Source organism: Molothrus ater, chromosome 1 (assembly GCF_012460135.2).
Source record: "Molothrus ater isolate BHLD 08-10-18 breed brown headed cowbird chromosome 1, BPBGC_Mater_1.1, whole genome shotgun sequence".
Taxonomy (NCBI): Eukaryota; Metazoa; Chordata; class Aves; order Passeriformes; family Icteridae; genus Molothrus; species Molothrus ater.
The window spans coordinates 51,770,223-51,795,817 of record NC_050478.2 but is presented as its reverse complement, the minus strand read 5'-3'; the positions used below and the strand labels follow the sequence as shown (position 1 = coordinate 51,795,817).

Genomic DNA, 25,595 nt, shown 5'->3' with positions numbered 1-25,595 from the left:
TTTTCCATAGTTAAAGCACAGTGTTGACACATAGTTATGAGTATATTTACTCGGTTTTTACTGGAAGATTGGTTATCAAACAAGTTTTTATCACTCCACTCTATTGGGAAATTTGTATTACAAACTGTAATGCTCCATGGCTCAAAATAAGCTTGTTATTTTTTAACATGTCTATAATTACAGCTTTTTTTTTTTAATATAAGTAGAATTCTCTGTGTTGCAGCGAGTTTATTTGATTTATTTTTTTCTGAGTTCAAGTAATGAAGTAGGCACTCTGCAAATATACTGAACTCTTGAAAGTTAAAATCCTACACTACACACTACAAGCCAGATTTGCTTTGTTTCTGCACAGCTTTCACCTCTCAAGTGATAAAAAAATACTCAGAACTATTCAGTCATTGAGTTTTGGTTGGTTTGGGGTTTGTTAGCTTTTTTTTGGTAAAGCAGAGAAGAATCTAATCACTTTCCTGTATCATTTTCCTCAGCACTTTGCCATAATCACCATCAATATAATCATATTGCATTTCCATGCAAGGAGCTCAAGGACTTTACAAAACATCACAGAGAAAAATGTCTTCTGTCCTTTGGCTTGCTATAAGATGTGCTTTAGTTCCACAAGGGATACTTAACATCTGAAATGAGGTCAATATGAAAGACTGTACTAGTCAAAAGACCTTTAAGACCTCAAATACTGTGTATTTACAGATGACAAAAAAAAAAGTAGCAGTGATACAGTTCTAGTAACAGAGAAAAATAGTGCATTTCATTGCATCAAAAATTATTCTGATGGGATTTTATTAATATAATAAAATTATGGAATATCTGGATTTGGAAGGAACATGACAAGGACAGTCCAACTCAGCCCTGCACAGGACAGCCCCAAGAGTCACACCATGTGCCTGAGGGCATTTTCCAAATTCTTCTTGAATTCTGTCCGGCTTGGTGCTGTGACCACTTCCCCGGGGAGCCTGTTCCAGTGCCCAACCACCCTCTGGGGGAAGCAAACCTTTTTCTAACACCCAACCTAAACCTCCGCTGACATAACTCCAGGCCCTTCCTTCAGGTCCTGTCACTGGTCACCAGAGAGAAGAGATCAGTCTCTGCCCCTCCTCTGCCCTTCATGAGGAACTCATAGACTGTTGTTCCTCCACTTAAGCCTCTACCTTTAGTTTGTTAGAAATTAATACTAGGTATTGAAAAAAAAAACAACAAAACCAAACAAACTTGGGAAGTATACAGAAATTGTATATGCATGAAACAACATTTATTGTTATTCAGCATCCAGTACTTAATGAACTGAACCAAAGGCTGCATCCAGGCTTTTAACAGCAACTGCTGTTTATTTCTCCATAAATTTCTCTAATCTCTCTGAAAATCTTAATACTTTTAATTGTCCCCGTATCTGTGGCTGTGAGCTTGAACAAGTTAATTGCAATCTGCACAAAAATTATTTATTTTGCTATAAACATGGAACATGTTTGAAATTATACCCTGAGCTTTGGCATTAAAAAAAAAACCCAACAAAAAAACCAACACAATAACAAAAACCCCACAAACACAAAATACTTGTTCCTGGTTTTTCTTATAATTTTATAGGCTTCTACTATATTTTTCCTGTCTTTTCTTTTCCAAGCTCAATTCCTAATCCATTTAATTTTGTTGCATAGAAATACTCCACACCACTGATAGTCAGCATTACCTATTCCTATACTTTTTAAAAAAAATCTAGCCATGCAAAATTGCATCTGTTTGCCCTATACAGTCAGTTTGGTCTGATCTGATTCAGCTTTTATCCAACCCTGTGGCACACAAAACATTCATCAAGTTCAATGATCTAAAGTCAAGCTCCTAGCTATATTTATGCTGCAATACCTGTATTTGAAATACTTTAATAACTGATTACACTCCTTAAAAGAAAGGTACGAAATACAGAACTGGTGCTAGCACTAGTGGGCACAACAGTAGCAAAATGAATAGGAAAATACCAAGGTGTATTAGGTGAGAATCTGTCACTAGACACATCTTAACTAGTAAAAAATAGCTTTTATACATAGTTTGAAAGAATCACTTCCATCTTAAGATTCCCCATAATGTATTTACAATGCACAATAATCTTCTGTATGCCAGGATTGTTCAGCAAACATATGGAAATTAATATAAAAAGTATGCCTATCTAAATTACCTTACCTTGTTCTGCCTTCCTTTTTGAAGCGTAGGTATAAACTACTGCTTAGATTTTATGTAAGATTGTATTATTTATCCAAGTAGTCTTTCCTTGACTGTCATGATTTTGTAGTCTTACAAAGAAATACAAGTAGACATTAAATTTAAAGAACATTGGAATTAAAATATTTCTGTAAGAAGCACATTTATTTTATCATGTGGAATGATAAACTCAGAGTTTACAGAATAAAAAACATGCATCAGGATAGAGCAAACTGGGACAATTTTTGAGAAAACATCTTCATCTTTTTGTCTCAGAATAGTCATTAGTAAAACTGCTCACAGGAAAGATGAGGTTTGATAAACACATTTGCTTTCAAAATCTCTGAAGCTGTTCAAATATCCTAGCTCATAATTCTCCAAGTGACATATTTCACTGAAAAAGAAAGTTCACTTAAAGCACAAACTTGAACAGACACATTTGAAATTTAAAAAAATATATATATATAATTTAAATAATTTAAATGAAAATGCTTTGGTTGATATTAACTATAATTTAAGAACATCTCTGAGAATTCAACTTCTTGTTCCAATTTAGGACAAAGACATCTTTTAAAGATTTGACTATTTTTCCAGGACAAATTAATCTTCTCTCAACTCCAGATGTACAGTAAAGGCACAAGGTATCTGTGAACACAGATGCTTATGTAACCTTACTCTTCTGAAAATGACACATAATGAGTACAGCAGCTTTCTTTTAGGAGTGGGGCAGACCTGATCTTCTAGAACTCCACAGGAGCAGGCAATCTGCTCCTTTGGATCTACTGAGTGACAGGGAACCACCATTTTTTAGAGGTTTGTTTGCTTTTTCTCCTCTAAAAAAAAATATATGTTGTATTTTTAGCCTTAGATTTCCACTAAGCACCACTTTCAATGGATTTTTTTTGTTTTTACTTCACCCAAATCTGTGACACATATGTAATAAGCACTGCACTAATAACTTGACTTTTCAATGCTTCATCCCCCCCAAAATAACTTACAACAAAGAGTTTAAAGTGTAGTGAATAAATGTCTCAACAACATAATTTTCCTGGAAGAACCAGACCCCGTGCAGAAGCACAGAACCTCCCAAGAAGAGCCTCTAGTCTTCCCACATCCACAGGTGACCTTGGTGGCATACTGCTAAAACAATGGGAAAACCAAGGAGCATGTCACAATCTACAGTGTGCTTTGCACACACACACAGAAGAAAACAATATTTCCACTAAAGATGTTAAAGGAAGATGGCCAAAGCTGATGAGGAAGTCTATCAAAACTTCATTATATTTCTGCAATATGATTTCAATGAAAGGAAGGAAATATTAAAGAGTATTTTAAAAGCTACATCATACATGCTTGCAACACCTGTTTCCAGTCTACACAGACTAATTCTTTCTGATGAATGTAACCAACAGAGAAGGGCTATAAAATACTCTCTTAAGGGAAACAATCACCACACTCACCAGTTCTCCTGTAAAACTACCAATCACATCTGTTGTTTGCACACATCAAAAGTTTATTGACAATTTTAATTTCAACTTAGAAAACAGCACTCAGTTATTGCATGGCAGTTGGGGTTTTTTGGCTTTTTGCTAGGTTGTTGTTTGGGGTTTTTTTTTTAAGACCTACATAAATGCTAAGCTCTTTCACCAACAGGGAATTAACCAGATTTTTTAATAAAAAGGTCTGGAAAGACCATGAACTAGTGATATTAATTTTTATCAATAGGCTTCTCAGCTTAATTCTTACAGACAAGAAACCAATACAACAATAAAAATGCTAATTGAGAAAGTTTTTGGAAAGATGCTGCAGATAATACAACTACATGCATGGGAAATTAATTCTGTAGATGATGTGTAAAAGATGGGTTATAAAGTTAACGAGATATTACTTAAGGCAAGAGAAACAATTAGACTATTAACAGTGAAGATAAAGCAACATTTTTCCATCAAATATAATGAAACTAATTAAAAGTGAAATGAAAATTTAGATATGAATATGAAAATAAAATTGAACAAATTAAAAGGCCTAAAGAGTTCACAGGCTCAAAATCCAAACAATCTGTCCAAACCCACAGCATGTATAAAGAATCGGAAGAGTGTGTTAGTTTATCATTTTTGCACATGCTAAAAATCTGAAAGATCCATCCTCCTTCGAGGCATGGATTGCTCTGCTATTTTTTAAGACTAGAAAGAGATTTTATGGGCACCAGAAACAAAACTAAAAGGCATGGGTGTAATTGCAAACAGAGTGAGTACTGAAAAAGCAGTAAGCTGTGCTATGCAGGTAATCATTCTGAAGAATCTGTAGTGCTTAAAGGGAAGATTCTTCTCCAAGGAATGTTGCAGGCACATGCAACAATGGAGCAAATGAAATCTATAGCTATTAGCTTGTATTGTTTCACAAAATACTTCTCTGACACTACAGAAGCATGACAGAAGCCAAGTCTAATTCTGCTTACACATTTCTGTTCAATTCACATAACCTGGTAAAACAACAGGGGATTTAGGCTTAAAGACATTGTATGCAATAAACAGTCTTTCTTACTCTGCCATCACCAGGCGGGACTGCATACTAACACTTTACTCCCCTTGTTTCAAGAGGGTTTTTGAAGCATAGAATTGAATGGTTTCAACACTCTGGTTAACAATGCTGACATGTTCCTCATGGAAGTCACTCACCATCTTTCATGAGCCTGTCTCCATTTTTTATTTTGCTTTCCAAGTATTTCCTTGTTTTTTTCTTTACTGCTTATTCACTTTCAAAAGTCTGAAAGCCCACTGTTTTGAACTGTTTTGAACAATCCCACTACTGGCATCATTATCCAATGATGATGCTGTCCTTACCCTCTGCTGCTGGCTCCTCTCTGTCAGTACTGACATCTTGCTAATGTCTTGTTCATGGATGTCCTGCAATGATTTCAGCCTAAAAGATCTATTAGCCACATTTGAATTTCCAATGCTTTTAGTTAAAACATCCCACTTTTTGAAAAGTTCACTATATATTATCCTTAAAAATGTCTCAGATTCACCAGGTGCCACAATTCCACAGGCATGGACTGGCAGTGAAGGATTTGCATGCCATATTTATTAAGCATGGTGCTGACCACAAACATCTCACCTTCCCTTGGTGCTTACACCTTTGCTCTTTTACACAGTTTGTACTACAAATATCCTAGCTGTTGTCTTGGAACTAGTATGTGGATTCTTTTTAATAAGAACTAGTCTACAGATTAATTTCCCCTATCCTAGAGGCCTCATTTTTCAGGACGTATTTCAATGCAAATATAGGTTTTAATTCCTTTTACATACCGTTTGCTAGTCTGTCTTAATAATGCATCCCTCATGCTCTGAAAAATATAATGAGATAATATGGAATGACTTTGGAAAATTTTCAGAAATAAGGAGAGCAACAACAAAGAAAGTAATAACAGAGCATCCTAAAAGCAACATTCTCTAACTGCAGAACATGCAAGAAATGCAAACAGATAATAAAACCCTCTCCTGTTATCCAGAAACATCCCTTGCTAATTGAGCCTTTGAAAAACTTAGGGCATTGTCCACATAACATCAAGCAAACCTGTATAACATTGTGAAAAATATAACTGCTTAATAATGACTTTGTTGAACAGTGTGTTCTCAAGAGAAAAGGAATAAGCATTTTCCCAGTAATTACCCTTTTAATTCCAATTAGCCAGCCTATACACACTCTGTATGAGTAAGTGTATTAGCCAGCCTATACACTTACTCTCAATGACCAGGTCTGCAAAGAGTAAAGGCTCAACCCTCAGAAGTGCGACAGTTGCTTTGCTAATCTGAATCACAGACAATCACATACAAATCATTACCAAACTCTAGTGGCAGAAGCACAATGTACAGGGGAATCTCCAGACCATGCAGTGCTACAAGCACTGGCCACATGTTTGTTGAATCTTGAGAACTGCAAGGCACAGAACTTAGTTCCGTGGACTGCCTGATCTCTAGGAAGTGAGACAGTGAAAGCAGGGAGTGAGCTGCTCAAATCATAAGTTTTCTAGTAACAAGTCATGCCATGTGAACAGTTACCAAAATTTCAGTCTATTATTCAAATTGGGGCCAAAATGAGACCTTTTATGATTTTTCTTCTGATTTTGATGACATGAATGCTAGCATTGCAAAATTAAAGCCTTGCCCCTCACTTGTCCAGTCCCAGTAAGGGACTATCTCCAAGAAAATGCTGAATAGATATCTGGAAGGTATGATTTTAAACCAACTTAATTATATTTGGATAAAAAGCTGCATGGATACTCTTTCTTCAGCTCCCAACAGTTTTACTTTAGTTGAGGTTTTTTTACTTCTTTTGCTTAGGGACACATTTAAGATGAATGAAGCTGCTTTCACATAACAAAATAGAGTCCATAAAGGGATTTGTAAAAGTTTACTTACCCAGTGGGGCTCGTGCCTTTTAATAAAACTTTCTCATGTGGACAATATCAAACTGCCACTTCTCTCCAAATTCCCCAAACAAATTTAAAAGCAAGGTGCATTCTTTCCTTGCCAGCACAATCAGAGACTTTACAGACTGAGTGATGCCACTTCTAGACAATATCATTTTTATTCCTAGTATGCTCTTAAGGAATTCCCCAGGGAAATGTACTTATTTCTAGCAAACTACAGGAGCACACAGCTGGAATTTTAGAAATATGTCTTAAGAACCCATTCAGAGAGAAAAGATTTGAAAGACAGTACATATTTAATGATGACCCAGCAATGCCACAGTAACTCACTTGCCAAGAAGATTAATACAAGTGTGCACAATAGCTGCACCCCAAGGTAACTCAGGGGAAAAGATCCATTACATACAATCATGGCTGAAAACAGACATGCTTCTAAAAGGATTCATACTTCATACTTCTAAAAGGATTTGATAAAATCACAGCTATAGAATAAAAAAAATAGGTTAAACAAGGCACAAGGAGGGATTAGCAAGTTTCCAACAAAAGAAACAGAGCTTTGTGATTTAGTTAAATCCTATGGAGCACTGGGAGATAAAATTACAACCATTTTCATGGAATGGTCTGCATTAGTTAAGGTATATGTGGACACATCAGCTAAGCAAGCACTGGAGTGGCAATGTCTACTTTCAAGTTCTCTGACTTTGTTTTCAAGAAAAATCAAATGCCATCTATCACAGGGGACAGAATTAAAGACCTAAGACAGAAAGGTGACATTAAGCAGGCTCTATGCTCACTGGACCCCATTCACAATCTCAAAAGAAGCTGGATGCATTTGGTAAAAAACGATTGACATTTATGTTTTTCTCAGTAGGCCTAATTAGGTCTGACATACATCCATTCACACTCAAATAGGCACAGAAACCTTCAAGGTTATTTTCCAATTATTTCCACCTGCAGTGCCTCATTCTGAAAGGACTGGGAATCTGGACCTTCAAAAGAGGCTACAGGTGCTGTTCCTGCATTCTCTCTCAGCAACTGAACACTTAATAAGAAAAGTACTTATTATTTAAAACTCATGACTTTCAAAAAAGGATCTCTAATCTCAGCATCTCTGATCCCATCTTTACTTGTGATTGACAGAATTTTTCATCACACAAATGGCCTAAGTACTGTTCTAATATTGTAAAAGCATTTTAAATACCCAAAAAGTCAGGTCTGTTCATAACACTATTATTAATGTAGTAACATAAATATCCATTTAAACAGCATAAAAGGTGCTAAAGGATGGTAAAGTAAATTTTCACACATGAAAGAATCAGATAAAACAGCTTCCCCAAAGAGGTTATGAAATATTAAAGTTAAGATAAAGGTCACTTGAAAAGACACATCACATTTAGCACTGTGTCATGGGTTGGTGGTATAATCCCCAAAGCAAATGAATCTCTTCTCTTTGCTTTGCTTAAAAAAGCAGAGCTTGCTCTAGGTTTAAATAAATGTTGTCATTAAATGCCAGAGGCCCATCAGCAGTCTGCTGCATTTCCACAATGGTCAGATTACCTCTGAAAGAAGAGAATTCTTAATTTAGCTCCTAAATATCATAATATTCTGAGTGATCCTTCCTAAAAATACTTTTTTTCTGTGATTTTGTCACAGATTTTGTAATCTGCTGTACCGTGAACTGAAAACAGCAGTTGAATCAATGTTATGAACTGACTATCTCAGAAAAACAAGCCAAAAAAAACCTCTTGGTAGGACCTGTATATTTTTTTATACCATATCTGTTGAACTGTATTTGCTTTGTTTCTCATGATGGCATTCAAACTGTCAGAAGCAGAGGCTTTAATCTAAGAAATAGCAATGACATCCCTTTCTGCAAGGATTTAAGGAATGTCCTTTAGGTTCTAAGCAAACAGTATTATATTAGAACACACAATTGACATGAACATGAAAAGAAAGGAAAAAAAGTGCCCTTACTATTGGCTAAACTTCAGAACTTTTCAACATAGTATTTCAAAAAGTATAATTGCCTCCAATTTGTTGATGAGGAACTAAGGTAAGACAAGGTTAAAAGCTTACCCAACATTATCCATCATAAGACTTGGGAAAGAAACCTATGTACCTTCAGGTTCATGATAATTGCAAATGAAAAAACTGACAAAATGCAATTGTTTGTGCAGCACACAAAAGTCTTTTTCAGAGACAATTGCATAAAAGTGGAATAACCAGCAATATTAATGTTTAAGGCAAAAAACAAATTTCATGGTTATGAAGAAAAAAATGACAACTTTGTACTAAATAGCTGAGAAACAGTGAACTCGAATGCACATCTGTAGTGTCAGAACAAACCCTCCCTAATACACACAAAATGTGGTAAAGCACTAGGATGTCAAAAATGAAAATGAATTACCAGGTTTGTAGAACATAGACTGTTTCAGCTATCTTTTGAATTTCTATATACGTGTAATGATCTGCAAAATACCTCTTCCATACCTATGCTATTTTAACTGCTCTTTTTTAGCTGTCAGTGCTGTATAAGCTGTGCCTCTGCACAGGCTCTGGGCACCTCCATGTAGAGCAGACACCATGAAGTGCCAGGCTCAGACAGGAGATTGCTCTCTGCAAGATGAGATTTTAAAGCATTCAAGACAGGAATACCATTTTGTCATCTACCTCCTCTACCACAGATGTCCTGTGAGGACTTGAGGGTGTGAAAAAATACAGCAATAATACATTTAAAGTTCACCCTTCTAGTTAAACCTAAACCTCAGAAGTATTAGGTGCATATAAATGCCTTCTTAATAGAGACTTTTCTGTATTACATTCAGAGAAGTTTACTGTGTCTGCCTCTGTAACACACCCTACGTATCTCACACTGTTCCCCATCATCTTATTCAGGAATTCCAACACCATAATTTTAGTATTTGGTGCCAAGGTGAGTACATTTCAATCCTTTAACACATTCCATTCCTGTTTCACTCTCACAAGAGATAGGCTATTTCCTTCTAACCTCTAAGGAAGCCTATAGCATGAATGACAAGATGTCAGGAATAATCAGGAAAACTAGTTTTATGCCCCTAAAGAACAAAATGTCATCTTTGTCCTCTCAGGTACCATGTTGTCTTTCCTTAATAAAAAGAATGGCTTTTGGCATCTACAAGTAAATCCAAATCATCATGTCATTAGAGATTACTCATATTTTTTTCCTACATCTTGCTTCATTTCTTCCCTCAGTTTTCTGCCATTACCTTCTGTGCCATCTATGATCACAGCCTACTGTGAGAGAGTAGCAGAAAAACCAGCACTACTGCTAGCCCTCTTTCCTTCCCTAGGGGAATCAACTTACTTCAGACTATCCAGGAACTTAGGATATAACAGTCCAGGAAATAGTCTTCCCCAGCCTCCTGCTCTCCTCTTGTGATCTCTAAGCATTTAATTTCTATGAAGCAGTTGTTATGAGTTACTAAGTACTGTCATTTCACAGACTTCTCCAGGGCTACCAAAACAAATTAAAGGGTTAAGCAAAAATCACAATGTAAGCCAAGCACACATCTCATGATGTGAGGTATCAATGAAAACATTTCAGTGTCACACCCTTCCTCTAACTGCTGCAGGTTAGTAGCTCAAACTTTATGTATTTAGCAACTAAAAAACACAACTAACGAAAAAACTCCCACCAAAACCCCCAGCTGTATAGTAAGAATATAGCTTGTTTCAAAGCCCCAGTTTGTGTGCCAAGAATGTGTTGTGGAGCCAGTGGTTTGTTGCACACCACCCCTCAAATGCTGACATGTTTTGACAAAGCTGCCACCAATTCTGATTTTTAAAGCTGAAGAGAGGGTAGATGCTCACCTCAGCCATCTGCCAATGCAGCAGATGAACACGATGCAGACATTCCATAACTGATGGACCTCAACTCAACAGAAATCCTGTGACTTGAGACTCACTTTCTCGCTGGAGATAATGACTATAGAAACTACAGTGACAGCAGAATTTTTCTCAAGAGTGATATGCATGAAAACTAAATGTATTAACTCTTTCACTATAAAGTAGATTAAACAATAGAAAAACTCTTTACAGATGCATTCCTTTGCTGATTTTTACCCTTAGAAACGCATAATTAGAGCTTTTGAAAAAAAATTAGGAGCAATTATCTGAAAGAAGCTTTCTTTTTGAAAATTTATAGTCCCTTTTGGACATCACGAGAAAGCACATTCCTAGGAAATCATAGCCTATAGAACGCACTTGTGTTTCTAATCAATATGAAAGATCATCTGTAAAAACTAATAATATACAAGAATTTGAAAATGTTCAGGGTTTTTTTCAAGGTAATCCCTCAAACTCTACAAATTCAAGTGCCAATTATCAGTAGTATGGAAACAGATCAAATGAAATTACAGAGGCAGATTTCACCACCTGGAAAACTCATAGCAATTTCTACACCCAGATTTCGCTCCTTACTTCAGAACTTAGGGAGCTTCACTCCTCACACCTCTTTTCACAAATTTGTCAACTTTTGACATCAGCTGTGATTTAGCTAAAAAGAAATGTTATTACTGTACTGCAGAAGAAAGCATCATTAATTTGCAGGATGAACACTATAGACCACAAGAACAAATACTGCTGGTCTGAGCAGCCCAGGTGAAGCCAGTCTGATTACCTGAGTGAGAATGTGTGCAGAAATGTCCTGTCCTCCCTTTTGAGACCAATATGCACACAGGTAACTGCCTCTACCTCTACAGATATGATTCTTAAATTCCCATCTCAGTTTTCTACAGTTTTGTACACTGAAGTTTTGTACATTTAGTTTATTCTTCTGCCCCTAAGTAGAATCAGTTCTCTATCTGATTCTACTTCATTCTTCTCCATGTACCCTTGAAAAAGGACAGGCTCCTAGCAAGAGGGACTTCATCTTCTCAAATAATGTATTCCAGTGCTTCTTCCCGCTACTTACATGTTTTTCCCCAAATTTCTAACTCCAGCCATATTTGCTATAGCTGAAATTCATTTCTTACCCAACCACAATATAATTGGTGTATATTTCCAAGGTCTGTTATGAATGCTCTTGGGGAAACTATGAATAGGACAATTCTGTACAGATACACTGTGAGCTGCAAAGGTTCTCCCACTGAATAGAACAGCAGGATCTCCTTCCTAAATTCTCCTCTTTTCATAGCTCCTTCTCTCAAGAAAAGTCACAAAATTCCTTTCATCTTGTATTTGTATCATAAAAAGTGCATTTTCCATATGTATTTGCTGCTTGGGGAAAAGAAGAAAAGCAAAGACCTAAACAGCAAAGGACAAGATTACAAAACTAGAAGTTTATAAACTCTCACATAATATTACTATCTCTTCCTATGTATTAACTTCAGATTTCCTCTCTACTCTTCTAATTTACATTATATGAGCTATATAACTACACCGGTTTAGAGTTCAGCCCATTTGTTAATACTTGGAGGCCTTACATTTATTCAGTTCCAACTCTGCTCTCAAAGGAAACTAGCTATTTATTTCAGCAAATGTATTCAAGAAATGTAAATCCAGCAAGAAACAGAATAGTTGTGCATAATGTTATATAAGTTTAGCATAACTATTCATTGCACTGTCTAAATCCAAGCTTTTTTTTTCTCCTAGTGGGATTCACAATTATAATATTTATAGATAAATAAGAATAGATTCTATGGAAATAATTTCAAAGCTTTTGATAGCTCACAGTAACCAACAGTAAATTCAGCACAGTGTGTAGTAAAATCTTACTGCAGTAACTTCTTCTTGATACTTAGGAACAATAGCAAAATATTACAGGGTTTTTGGGTGTTTCAGGTTTGTTTTTTTCCATTTGAAAAACGCAATTTACTCAAGATATAAGGAAGAAGTACCATCCTCTAAATTTCTGAATTGCATTGCAAGAGCTCTGAAATCTGCTCCTTATTCTCCAACACCTCCTCTGTTTCACATGACTAGCCACTTCATACTCCATACTGCAGGATATATCCATGCTCAGATATACCCATTCCTGTCTTTCCTCACAAGTCTGTCCATTCTACTTAAAGAGAAAGGAAAATAAGTCTCTCCTTTGGCAGGCCAAGTGTTTCAAATTTATAGACTAAGAGGCCAGAAAGGATTGCTGTGACAATCTAGTTTAGCCTTTTGTATAAAGGATAGCCTGAAACTCATTCTGGTTTCAAGCTGAGTTGCAACTGACTTAGGCAGATTCTGTATCAGTGTTCCTCTAGGTACACCAATCAAACGGTTGGTTATTCTTTCCCATGTTAAAGATCAGTACCTGATTCAGGTATGAATTTGTTTGGCTCCTATGTCCAACCTCTGCATCTCATAAATACCTTTGTCTGCCTGACAAAATACAGCTAAATCCAATGCAAATAACAGACTACACTGTGTTACCTAAGGAGCATTCCTCCTTAAGTGCACCCCTGGGACAGCTCTAACACCCCCTTACTGGAGCTGGCTGACACAAAGCTTTTGGCAACAAGTATGCCATCAAAACATCTGCTGTGACCCCCTTGGAAGCGCCCCCTCTCCTGCACCATATGGCCTTCGCCACTGAGTGGTACCCAAGGCCACAACCCAGCTCTCATCACTCCCTGTCCTCTCTGGGGACGCCAGACACTGACAGATAATTTCACACACACTTCACACTTCATCAGCAGGGAAGACAGCCTGCTGCAGTGAAAGCAGACACGCCAAGCACGTCCATGTTACAACACACTCTGTCCATGTTGCTGTCAGAAAACCCTGCTCATGGAGTGTTGTATACACTGAAGGAAGGGAATCTTTTTTTTCTTTTGTCTAGCACTGCTATTGTCCTCCCAAGTGGCAACTGCTTTTTGTGTAACTGGGTGTACACCCGGGGCTTTGTCAACACAACTATGGCAGCTGTGGGTGCGAGGAGAAACAAATAAAAGACAAACATGGTCACAGAAACACAGCAAAAACATTACACAGCGGATCAAACTTCCTACTGACTTAAATTTTTGTGCCAACAAAATTCTTTAATTTTTGATCTTATGACAGGATAGCAGACTAAGAGAAAATAAGAAACTCTTCCACAAGATCAAGTGACAAAACCTGTTACTATTAATCAGGTAAAAACAGCAGCAGCATTACTGCTAACCAGTACGTAAGAACAGTAATGCAAACAGAGGCACAGAGAACTAAGAGATATAGTTTCCAAGCAAAAACTCCACCAACAAGTCAGTTCAAGGAAGAACATCTGGTATCAGTGATTTTATTTCCCACAGCTACAAAATGACCATTTAAATCCTCTGTTCATAGTTACCAAAGTCATTAGAAAGGCTCAAAGCCCATGCATACAGTACTAAATGTCACTCCCACAGTGGATTCTGTGCAAAGAAAGCAGAGCTAATAGGAAAGCACTCTTGATAACAGTAGGAATACACCAGCATCTCAAGAAGACAGAATTGAAGATAACACCAATCTGCAGTGAAAATTATATGACAGAATCATAGAAGGGTTGAGGTTGGAAGGACCTTAAAGATCACCTAGTTCCAGCCCTCCTGAAATGGGCAGGGACACATTCCACTAGACCAGGTTACTCAGAGCCTCATCCAACCTAGCCTTGAACACCTCCAAGGATGGGGCACTCACAACATTTTTGGGAATCTTATTCCAGAGTCTCACCACTGTCACAGTCAAAAGTTTCCTCCTCAAATGTAATCTAAACTTACCCTCTTTCACTTTAAACCCATTCCCCCTTGTCTTAATACATGTCCTTGGCAAAAGTCCCTCACCAGCTCTCTTGTAGGGCCCCTTGAAGTACTGGAAAGCTTAGAGGTTGCTCTAAGGCGCGCCAGAGCCTTCTCTGCTCCAGGCTGTACAATCCCAGGTCTCAGCCTGTTTTCATAGGGGAGGTGTTCCAACCCCTTGATCATCTTTGTGGCACTCCAGCAGATCCATGTCCTCATTCTGGGGTCACCAGAGCTGGACACAGTACTCCAGAGGGGGTCTCATGACAGCAGTCATTACATCAGTTTGAGGCAAAGTCTTGTGGCTGTACCTTTCAAGAACACTGCTGCGCAGAGTCCAGAAAGCCAAACATTAACTTGCCCTTAACAAATGTTTCCTCAGTATTGTCCCCTTTCCTTCTTTCTTTCTGTGTTTTTTAATAATAAATCAAGCTCTTCTTTAGGAAACTTGAAAGGCAAATTTTCCATTTGTAGCAGGAAGTGGCAATATGGAGACAAACACTTTCATATCAGAGCTTAATCACCTCCACTGTGCCCAGGTTGACTCATTATGAAATTAGGTGATCACACACTGCCCAAGAGCTATTTTTGTGGCATCTGCAGCAGCTAAGACACTGCACCACTTCATCTGGCACTCCAAGTGTCCAAGCAGCAGATCTTTAGCTGCTTGACTCTCAAGCTGCCCTCTAACACGTTTTCTCTTTTGGATTTACAGTATGGCAAAACAGTGCTTAGATGCTTATTAAGCATATGGATAAACTGAACAGGGAAAGAATGAGAACAGGGAAACAATGCCCATATGAGGACACAAGCTACACTCACAAGGCTGTGCTTTACCCTCTACAGCTTGTAGAACACTAATTTCCTGAAATGAAAGTGTTACCCAACTCAAAGTATCTGCATTAGAGGCTGTCAGTTACATTTAAAGCACACAGAGATCTTGATGCATTGTAAGCATTACTGATGCACAGGTTAAACTCCCTGGTATAAACCTCACTTCAGCCTCCAGGATTTCCCCATACATACCTCTCATCAAGAGTAAAAAGTCTCAAAATGGAGCAACTGGAGACTGATGCTTATTTCACAGCTACTCTGTGACACATGTCAACCCCAGGAATGTTTTAAGTGATTTAAGTCACATCACCTGCTGAAAAACTGCCCAGGTGCAGTTTCAAACCAAGAGCCTTTTAACTCATCCTGAAAAACTAGACCTTTAGCCTTAGCTCTGGTCTACGGGTCAGTGCTTTGCTTGCCACACTTAAATTAGCTATAATTACAGAAGTAAATAAATCTCACACACAGATTTCATTGACATACCAGCACCCTTCTTCTATGAAAGCTGAACCACAGAATTGTTAAGGTTGGAATGGACCTCTGGAGATCATTTAGGCCAAGCCTCCTGCCAAGGGAGGGTCACCTAGAGCAGGTTACACAGGAACTCATCCAGACACAATTTGAATGTCTCCAAAGGGGAGACTTCACAACCTCTGCAGGAAGCCTGTTCCAGGTTTCTGCCACCCTCAATGCTACTTGTGTTTTAGTTTATGGCCATTGCTCTTTGTTTTGCCACTGGGGGCCACTGAAAAGAGTCTGGCATCATTCTCTTGGCACCCCACTTTGAGACATTTATATGCATTAATAAGATCCCCTCTTAGTTTCTTCTTCAGATGAAACAGGCCCAGCCCTCACAGTCTCTCTTTCTAAGAGACATTTCAGACCCCTGATCATCTTTCACTGGACAAGTAGTTCCATAGTAGTACAGTTTTTCTTGTACTGTGGATCCAGAACTGGACACAGCACTGGGGCTGAGTAGACGGCCAGGATCAGCTCCCCTGACCTGTGGGGCACATTCTTCCTGATGCACCCCACAAAACCATTGGCTCACCTGGCCACAAGGGCTCATCATCAACCTGTCATCCACCAAGACTCCCAGGTCCTTCTCAGCAGAGCTGCCCTCTACTAGGTCAGCCCCCAACCCATACTGATGCTTGAGTTCTCCTCTTTCATTTATGCTTATAAAGAATACATAATTGTGAATTATGTCTGCGGGGGAAAAAAGAGAAACAAGAAATAGAAGAAAAAATGCCCTTCCTGACAACTTTGCTGTGTGTGCACCAAGCAAGTCCACAGACATCCTTACTGACACTGTCATGGAAGTCAAAGCTTTTCTAGTCGAATCCCCAGTGTTTTGTAACATCAACATATTTTCCTTTGGCAGTTAAGCCAACTTCCTTCTGTCAGACACACAGACAGTTCTTACCACCAAAGACACTGAACAATCTGGTCAAAAACTGTACATATAAATACTTCTTAACTACTCACTTATTGCTGTATTGCCCAGTGTCAGTGTTGACCAGATAATTTGGGGTAAAGGATAGACCACAAAAAAAGAGCTACAGTAAGAGAAAACAAGAAATAAAGCCAAACAAAACCCACACCACCAGTCACAACTATAGAATAAATAAATAAATGGTGAGGGTACAGGTTCTGCTCCTACTGAATTCACTGGCCAGCTTCCTATTTATTTCAATTGGCCTGATAAACACATGCATCCCTCCAGCTCCTGTCCTGCCAGAGAGGAAACCTGGCAGACAATCTATCAACATAAGCCACAAAGAATCAGCACTAGCACTGTGAAAATTCAACTGCCATTCAAAATAAAATTCAAAGCTAGGAAATTACAGGAAAAGCCTTCCAGCAGCTTCAACTGCTGTTGGATATACAGCAATAGATTTAATTTAAAGCAATCCAAAAGCTACTAAGTGTGCTCTCTATGTAAAATTTAACTAACAGAACATTCCTGTAAAACTTTAAATTCTCAATTCTCTTTTTAATTTTGCAAAGGCAATACTACACAAACACTGTTAATCATATTCCTCATGTTTAAGGTCAGACCTGAATGGAATGGAGAACCTGATTCCATAAACTCACATCTAATTCACCACAGCTATATTTTACAGAAAAAATGTAAGGTAAAAATCTGAAGAACTGGTTATATTTCAGCTATACTCTGGTGGAAGGGACAACTGATATTCAGTTCTTTTCCATCTTGAAGTTATTTGGCTATAGATCAAATTAATTAACCTTGCTGGACACACTGCAAATTCCTCTCTCTGTGTAGAAATCAGAGATAGGAAATGTTCTGTGCTGTACCAAAAAGTGGTTGTACACATCTGAGTTCTCTCCTGTTGATTTACTACATTTTGTACTGGATAAGATTTACTATGGGGTTGTTGGGATTTTATTTGTGGGTTGGTTCTGCGGTTTGTTGGTTTATTTGCTAATCTGGGGTTTTTGTTTGGTTGGAAGGCAGAGGGAGAGAAGTGTCCCCCCTCCTTTTATCCACATTTTTCAACAATGGCGCTTTGAGACTGGCATGGTTATTTTTATGTCACACAGAAAAAAAAAAATGTTTACATTTGTAACTAGTAATTTCCCTGGACAAAGTTAACAGCATTGTTCTTAAAGGTCCTAACCTCTGAGTTTACATCCAAACCTAAAACTCAGTAGAAGTGAAAGCTTCTAATCGATGGGAACTGACTAATGAAAAGAAACTTCTATTCCTTTAACTTGTTTTCAGGTGGCTTCTTTACTTGGGGTTTTTTTCATTTGCTTTTTTTAAGACTTTAAGTTTCATTCTTGATGCAGCTATTTTCTACAAAGATTAAGCTTCGATTAATATCTCAGGATGTCCAAACCTAAAGCAAATGCACAAGGATGCCTGGGATTTGTTATTTTGGATCTTGAAAAATCTGAAATCTACCAGTGTTATGTTTTCTCCTGAGTAAAAAAAGCGCTTCATTTCTATGCTTCATATTCAATTTTTCCCTATATCAAACTTAGATGAGCTTTGTAAACAGGATAAAAAACAAACAAAACCTCTTCTGTTTTCCACTTCCAGAAAGTATAACTAACTTTTATATATATATATATATATATATATATATATATATATATGTATTCACACAGATTGCAGATATAGCATAATGCTGAAGGTGCTGTGAAACTGCTGTAGTGTTTTAAGGATTGATGAGAGACATGCAATATATCTCTGAGAGAATACAGCAGAGGAGAAACACAAGCTGAAAGTCCACTATTCTCTTTGACTACCTGTACCTTCTTAAGATTAATATTTTGCTCTTGTAACACTAACAAGTTTAAATGGTTTTCAGTGGTCCTGCATACATGGAATTGGATACAAACAACATGAACACTGGATGACTGGAACAAGTGGATTTCCCATCTCCTTACCTCCTTAAATCACAGGAGGGAAAAAAAGAAAAAAAAAAAAGAGAGATGAGAAAAAAGAAGAAGAAAAAAAAGACTACAGGAGATCAGCTAGTGTATTCCCTAGCTTTAAGCCTCAGCTGATGGAAAATAACAAGACCTTCCAAAAGGAATTTAATTTATCCAGGTGCTTTACTATCTGGGCAAACAGTAATGAATGTTTTTGTCTCAGAAATTCCAGTAACATCATTATTGCTCTTATACTCTATGAGGTCTTGAAGATTTTTTGTTAGTTTGGGGTTCTTTTTGTTAGGCTGCTTATTTGTGGTCCTTTTGGAGGTGGATTTTGTTTTAGTTTTTGGTTTGTTCTTTTCTTTTTTGGCTTTTTGTGTTTTTTGAGATGACCTCAGAACCCTCCACCATCATATTCCCACACAAAAGAGAGCTACGCCCTATTCATGACTGCAAGGTATGGAACTATCAGTGCAGACACTGCAGAACATGAGAATCCAACATCCACATAAACAGCAACTGAAGTCAACATGTTTCAAAAGGTGGCCCTGTGTGTGTACAAAACCAAGTCAAAAATAAGTAAACATCTATTCATTTTCCTATTAGCTCCAATGGTTACATGTGCCTTGTTAAAATGGTTAAAGATGCCTTGTTACCGCATTCCAAATAACACACCTGCACAGAAAGCATTAATATATATATATATATATATATATATATATATATATATATATATATATATATATATAAATAACTCCAAAAGCTTTCCATGAGCGAAAGCAAAGACCTGATAGAAAGTGGTGAGGTTAACAATGAATGTGTCTTTTAAATGCCATTCTGCCTGTAATATTTCACTCATAAGTGCACCTGTAGTAATCTACACAATAATACTTACAAAACAAATGCTGACCCAGCACAGCAGATTAGCAATTAGCAGGCTCTGAGTAGCTGAATATTAAGAGCTACTTCAAAAACAAACTAATGAGTTTCAGGTAACTAGACTAGATTAATGGTGTTGCTACTTAAATGAAATGAAGAATAAGAGTAGGTCAGCAACATTGACAGAAAAATAAAAAAGCATTTTTAAAGTATTTAAGTTAAAAAGACAGAACAATGTAACAACCATATGGAAGTGCTTCCTAATTTTATTAAGGAATGCCAGTAGTAGCCTTAGAAGAACTGACATCCCTGTTAACACATTTTCAGTTTAAGTGAATTCAGTAGCAGCTTTTGAATTACCTGATTTATCTGAAAACTTCACTAGCCTGACCCAACAGCTGTGGCACAAATCCTATAGGGAGAGGTAGAGCTATCCAATAGTTTGGGACTCCACACCTTTTCCATACACCTTTAATATTCAGAAACATAGTAGAGACCACCACCAGGTTGATTTTCTAGCCCCACGACTGTCTTGATTTCTATCACAGAGTTTTGTGAATTAGATGGCAAGATAACGCACCATAGATACCACGCAGAGCTCTAGTAAAGGGACATTTAAACAGTCATTGGCACGTGTACCCAGCCAGAGGTCAGTCACTGAATGGCAAACGTCACTGTTTCACAAAATAACTTTGAATCCTTAGTGTCAGATAAAAGGGAACATCAAGGAAGAAGTTCCAGCTCCAGGCATTTAAAAGGAATATGGTGATAAAATCCTTTCAGAGGTAACTCGTTTACAGCCAGTAACATTTCCAGAAGACATAGAGTAAAGCAAGAAACAATCAAGCTTGCAGAATGATGGAAGAGCATTCAGAGCATATTGTTGCTTCCTCTTGTTCTCTTTGCTTTAAATTCTATGCAGGATTTTATAGTCCCTTTGCACAAAGAGATGACTATATATTTTCTCCATAATTCTGAAGCAGTCTTTGTCCTATGTGGATCTGTCTCTCATGGCATATAGATGACCTTGCTTCAGTGAGATAAAGGCAGCACACCCACCTCTGAGCAAACCACATCTTAACCACCAGTTCTGAACACAGTGTAGTTCAGGAGTGCATTTGACTCAGGGCATGGAGAACTGGGGACAGGGAAACCAACTTTCACTGGTAGCACAGGCTCCCTGTCACTCAGAGCAAGCTCAGCTCCAACATACCCTCAGCAAGGCACAGAAGAGAGCAGAGGGATAAATAAGATTTGCCACTTCTTTGCAGCCCCTCCACCTCTACAAGGCAACACACTCACATTGGGAGCTGTTGGATTATAAACTGAGGAAGATACTCTCCTTCTGCATCACTCCACTTGATAAAACCAATACTGAGCCACACTTTAAGGACTGGGCAAGGCAAGGAACGATTAATCACATCTGGAGATGAGCAAGAATCCAGACCATGCTGCGGCAGGCAATGTAAAATGTTCCCTGTGAGAAAATACATCCTGGCAAACTGGCACTCTGCCCTTCTCAAAATCTCAAGTGGTATTCAGGGCCAACCTTATTAGAGGATGCTACAGTACTTCCACTGTTAAGCAGTCACAAGCACAGCACACTCAGCTCCCAAAGTTCATGGTATTAAAATAATAAATTAGAAACACTTGTCTCTCTGCAGAAGTGCCTGCAGCACAGTCTGGGACAAGCAGCAGGAGGCAATGACAGTGCAAGAGAAGGGTACAAACAGCGGGAGGGAAATGTCGAGTCTGTCAAAGGGTGCTCCAGATAAACAAAGCTACTCTTGTCATGAACTCACAGGCTGTAGTGTGACATCATTATGAGCCTTCTACAAGAGCCTTGCCTGTGGAGCTTCTGCCTGACCCTTTCACTCAGCGTACAGATCTCTGTGGTGAAGCCTTCTGTGAGACTTTTTAAAGATTTCCTTTAAAAATATTTTTTTTTAATGTGCAAGACATAAATTTAGGCTCAATCCCACTTTAAATTCTATCTTGTTACCCATTCTGAACTATGTTGAGCAAATCAACATAGTTCTAAAGTCCACAGCACTGTGTTCTAACTGTAGTATGGTGATTTCAACTGTGCTCCAGCTGTTTGACTGAATAATGTTCAAAGTCCCTGAGCATTTTAGTTAGCACAGCAGTTCTCAAATATCTACTACTTGAACATCAATCAGGTGAGATAGAGAGAGATGTACAACCTAAGAACTCATTCTAACTACACTGACTAAAATTACCAAGGCATACGTGGCCCTGAAATACCAATTCGGGTATCTAATATTATATAAATACCAATTCGGGTATCTAATATTATATTCGGGTATCTAATATTATTATCTAATATTATAATGTTCTAAAACCCGAGAGTGTTTTACTCCATCCTGTATCAATAAAAGAGTAATTTCTGAACAACTTCAAAAAGAGAAACACAGTAATTAATAATTTTCAAACACAGCTGATGAATCTTTCACAGTGTCCCCACCATAAACACAGTCACATATTGCTATACACAACACTATTTCTAGTATTGAAGGAAAGGGGCAAGGCCCAGAGTACTTCAATGGCCTCAAAAGGGTTTATTTTGTAAGCTCATGTTTAGCTTCTAAGAAGTGCCATGCTCTTCATTGATTAGCTTTGTACTATTTGGACACTTAAATACCTATCCCAATGAAGCAAACATTGGGATAGGTATTTAATCCTATCCCTTCCTATGGAGGACCTACTGGCAGCTACTTTCTCCAGAAGAAATTGGGAGGCTCATTTTAGCTATCCGATTTTGAAAACCTTATTTCTGAGTTCCCCAAGCAGGATACCAGAGTTTAAACGGTGGAATTGCCAAATAAATCTGCTCAGCATTGAATACTTTGAGCAGGCTAATTCAGTTGGTAATGAATGTCTGTAATGATGACAAGGATCCTGATGAAGTACCACTGTGCATTTTACAGGCACAGCCTGTATAACCAACTGATCTGTAGGCAAGCAGCAGACTTTTCTTTCAGAGAAGCAGGCTTCTTTACATCCAGCTGGACCCTGTGGTATGAGAAGGCCATGGGCCACAAGAAAACTGAACAAACATCTCCAACCTTCAAATCCAACCAGACATAACCAAAGAAAAAGACAGGCAACTCCTGGAAACTGACGACATATGGTAGCCCTATCATTCTGCAATGTCTACCAAAGCCAACTAGCTTATAATACAAACAGCAATGCTGGTACTTCCACAGGGACAAATTTATAGAATTATAAGATGTTAAGGGGTTGGAATGGACCTTACAGATTACCTAGTTCCAATCTTCCCTGCTGTGGATAGGGAGACCACCCACTAAATCAGGTTGCTTGACGCCTTTTCCAACCTGGTCTTGAACAGTGTCAGGGTTGGGGCATCCACAGCCTCTCTGGGCAACCTGTTCCAGTGTCTCACCACCCTCACAGTAAAGAATTTCTACCTAATATTGATAACCTAAATTTTTCCTCTTTGAATTTGAGCCCATTACTCCTTGTCCTATCACTACAGCTCTGGATGGAGAGTTCCTCTCTGGCTTCCCCATAGGCCCCTTCAGATACTGGGCACTTGCTATGAGGTCTCCACACGACCTCACAGCAACCTCTTCTCCAGTCTGAAAGGCCCAATTTTGTCAGCCTGTCCTCACAGGGCAAGCCCTCCAGTCCTCTTATCAACTAAAGGCAGCTTTTTGCTTGGCCTTATTACATACTTAATAATCACTTATTGTATACAAGAGGACATCATGTCACAATGAATCAAAGTTCACCATTAAAATCTCACCTACGTGTTCATTCCCTCTTTCCTCCCAACAGTGTGTCTCAAAGTCCACATCCACACACTGTCAAATACACATTTCTGGCAAGAATACCTTAAGTGCAGCTTTACCTGATAGTAGTTTTAACCATATCCTGCAGTTTTTAAGAATCAGAGTGAAGCATGACTTAAAAAAATGTATCACAGTGAAATGAATTTAAACATGCTTTTAAAATGCTAGCTGTAAAAATTTACTGAATTGTTGAAAGTGTGCATTCTGTTAAACTCTGCCCTTCCTACAGATCTTACAAGTAAATAAATAACAACAGTTACCTCAATGCAGCAGCTGGTGTCTGTGCCACAACAGAGTAGAAAAGAGCAGTGTCAGTTAGAATTCAGCTGCTATGCCAAAAAGATTTTTATGCAGCTTTAAAGTCACGTTATAGAAACATAAAAATATTTACTTTTTTTAATTGTGTCACTGAACAACAAATTGGACCCTACTGAATCAGACTCTGTGTAAACACAGAGTGAAGAAGAGGTGCCTACTCCAAAATGTGTACAAGCTCTTGGATAAGTCTGTGCTTATTACAGGCACTCCATCCTTTAGACACGTAATAAGGTTAATGATGCAAATTAATAAAGCTCACCTCTCGGGTCTCAAGAATAGCATCAAAACCACAATACTGTTGGATACCTTGGGAAAACCCTGAATACAGACCTCAGAGGTCTGCGGTGCAGAGCTGAAGGGCAAGGCAGGGGGCAAGGGTGGCTCTAGGGCAAAGCACAGGGCAGGAGGCGGGGAGCCAAAGGCACTCGGGGGATGGATGCCAAGCCGGGGACCCCTTGCCCGAGGGGACAGCCAGGAGATACGGGACAGACAGGCGACACCGCAGCGCTCTGCCCGGCCAAGCCGAGAAAAGGCGGCAGCAAACCGGAAAGCACCGACTGAACCCGGAGGGCTCGGGGTTTAAATGACAGTTTGGACTCCAGAGCGAGTTAACACGGTACCAAGCCGCTGTACTGAGCCCAACACTCAGCCTGAGGGGGGCGGACACACGGCGCTGTTCCGCAGCTCGGGGGGCTCGGCTGGGCGGCGGAGGCAGGCTCGGGGCGGGAGGCAGGCTCGGGGCGGGAGGCGCGGCCGCCCCGCTCCCCTCCCTCCCTGCCTCCCTCCCTCCCTGCCTCCCTCTGCTGCCGGGCGCGCTGGGGCGGGAGGTACCGTACCGGCGGGCAGGAGGCATTCCAGCGGCGTGAACGCGCGCTCCATGGCCTCGCGGCACGGGCAGGCACACGCCAAAGGCACGGAGAGCAGGGCGGGACCGGCGGCGGGGGGCCAGGCGGGGAGCAGCCGTGCCCCTTCCCGGTCTCCCCGGGGAACGCCTACAGCCACACGGCCGCGGCGGCGGCTGCGCCCGCCCTTGCAGGCGACAGGCGGCGGCGCTGCCCGGATACCTTCGGCCGCGCGTCCTCCTACATCCCCCGGCCAGGACCAGGACCAGGCACCGCCACCGGGATATGATTGGGACCGGGACCGGGATGTGCCTGGCACCGGGGCGGCAGGACAAGCCGAGGGAATCGATGGCCGCCCCAATCCGTTGCTCGGCCAGCAGCGGGAAGGAAAGGCTGGACACGTTGATTGGCAGCAGAGGGGCCCTATGGGCCTGCGCTGAAGGGGCGGGGCTAAGGGAGACCTCCGCCCCCAGCAGCGCCGGTGCGCGCCTGAGGCGGGAACGGGAGAGAGGAGCGGGAAGCGTCAGGGACGGGGACAGCAGCGCCAGGGAGGGGACAGGGAGCGAGCGGAGCAGTACCCAGGCTCCCTGGGCACCTGAGCAGTGCCGACCCCGATACAGCGACGCTCGGGAGGCCGGGAAGAGCCTCGCGTACCTGCGGCGCTGTACCGAGCGCTTTGCTCGGAGGGAAAGTCCTCAAATGGCTTTCAGCCCATGGAAACTGGACGGAAATAAAAACTGCCATGAGTGGTCATGGCTTCGCATGCCGCCTGTGTGCCGGCGCCCTCGGGATGCAGGGAATGCCGTGCCGGAGGGCTGGCAGCATCCCGGCTCTGCTGTCCCCGCCTGTGTCCTTCCAGCTCGCCCAGAATGATGCGGTACTCCTAGGTGCTGCTTAAGTTTCAATTAATATCATTTCAATAACATCACAAAACTCGTCAAATTCGTAGTTTCTCCTCGCTCAGAACTCTTAATTGGGGCGTTAATCATCTTCAGGCATAAAATGGACAACACTGCTAAATTTCAGTTTGCTCTGGGAGCATAGTGGGGCAAGTTTTGACCCCTCAAATGTGTCAATAATGTATTTCCACCTCCTGGAGCGGCCTTTGTCCCCGCAGGTACCC

The 25,595-nt window shown here is 39.8% G+C and overlaps 1 protein-coding gene across 1 annotated transcript in view; it reads right to left on the bottom strand.

Moving 5' to 3' along the window:
- Nucleotides 1-24,814, bottom strand: part of TPK1 (thiamin pyrophosphokinase 1) — a 304,393-nt gene extending 279,579 nt beyond the window's left edge. The window contains 1 exon segment of the mRNA XM_036407049.2: nucleotides 24,467-24,814. Coding sequence (XP_036262942.1) covers nucleotides 24,467-24,509 — 43 coding nt within the window. The 5' untranslated portion in view covers nucleotides 24,510-24,814.
- Nucleotides 24,815-25,595: the final 781 nt, after the last annotated feature.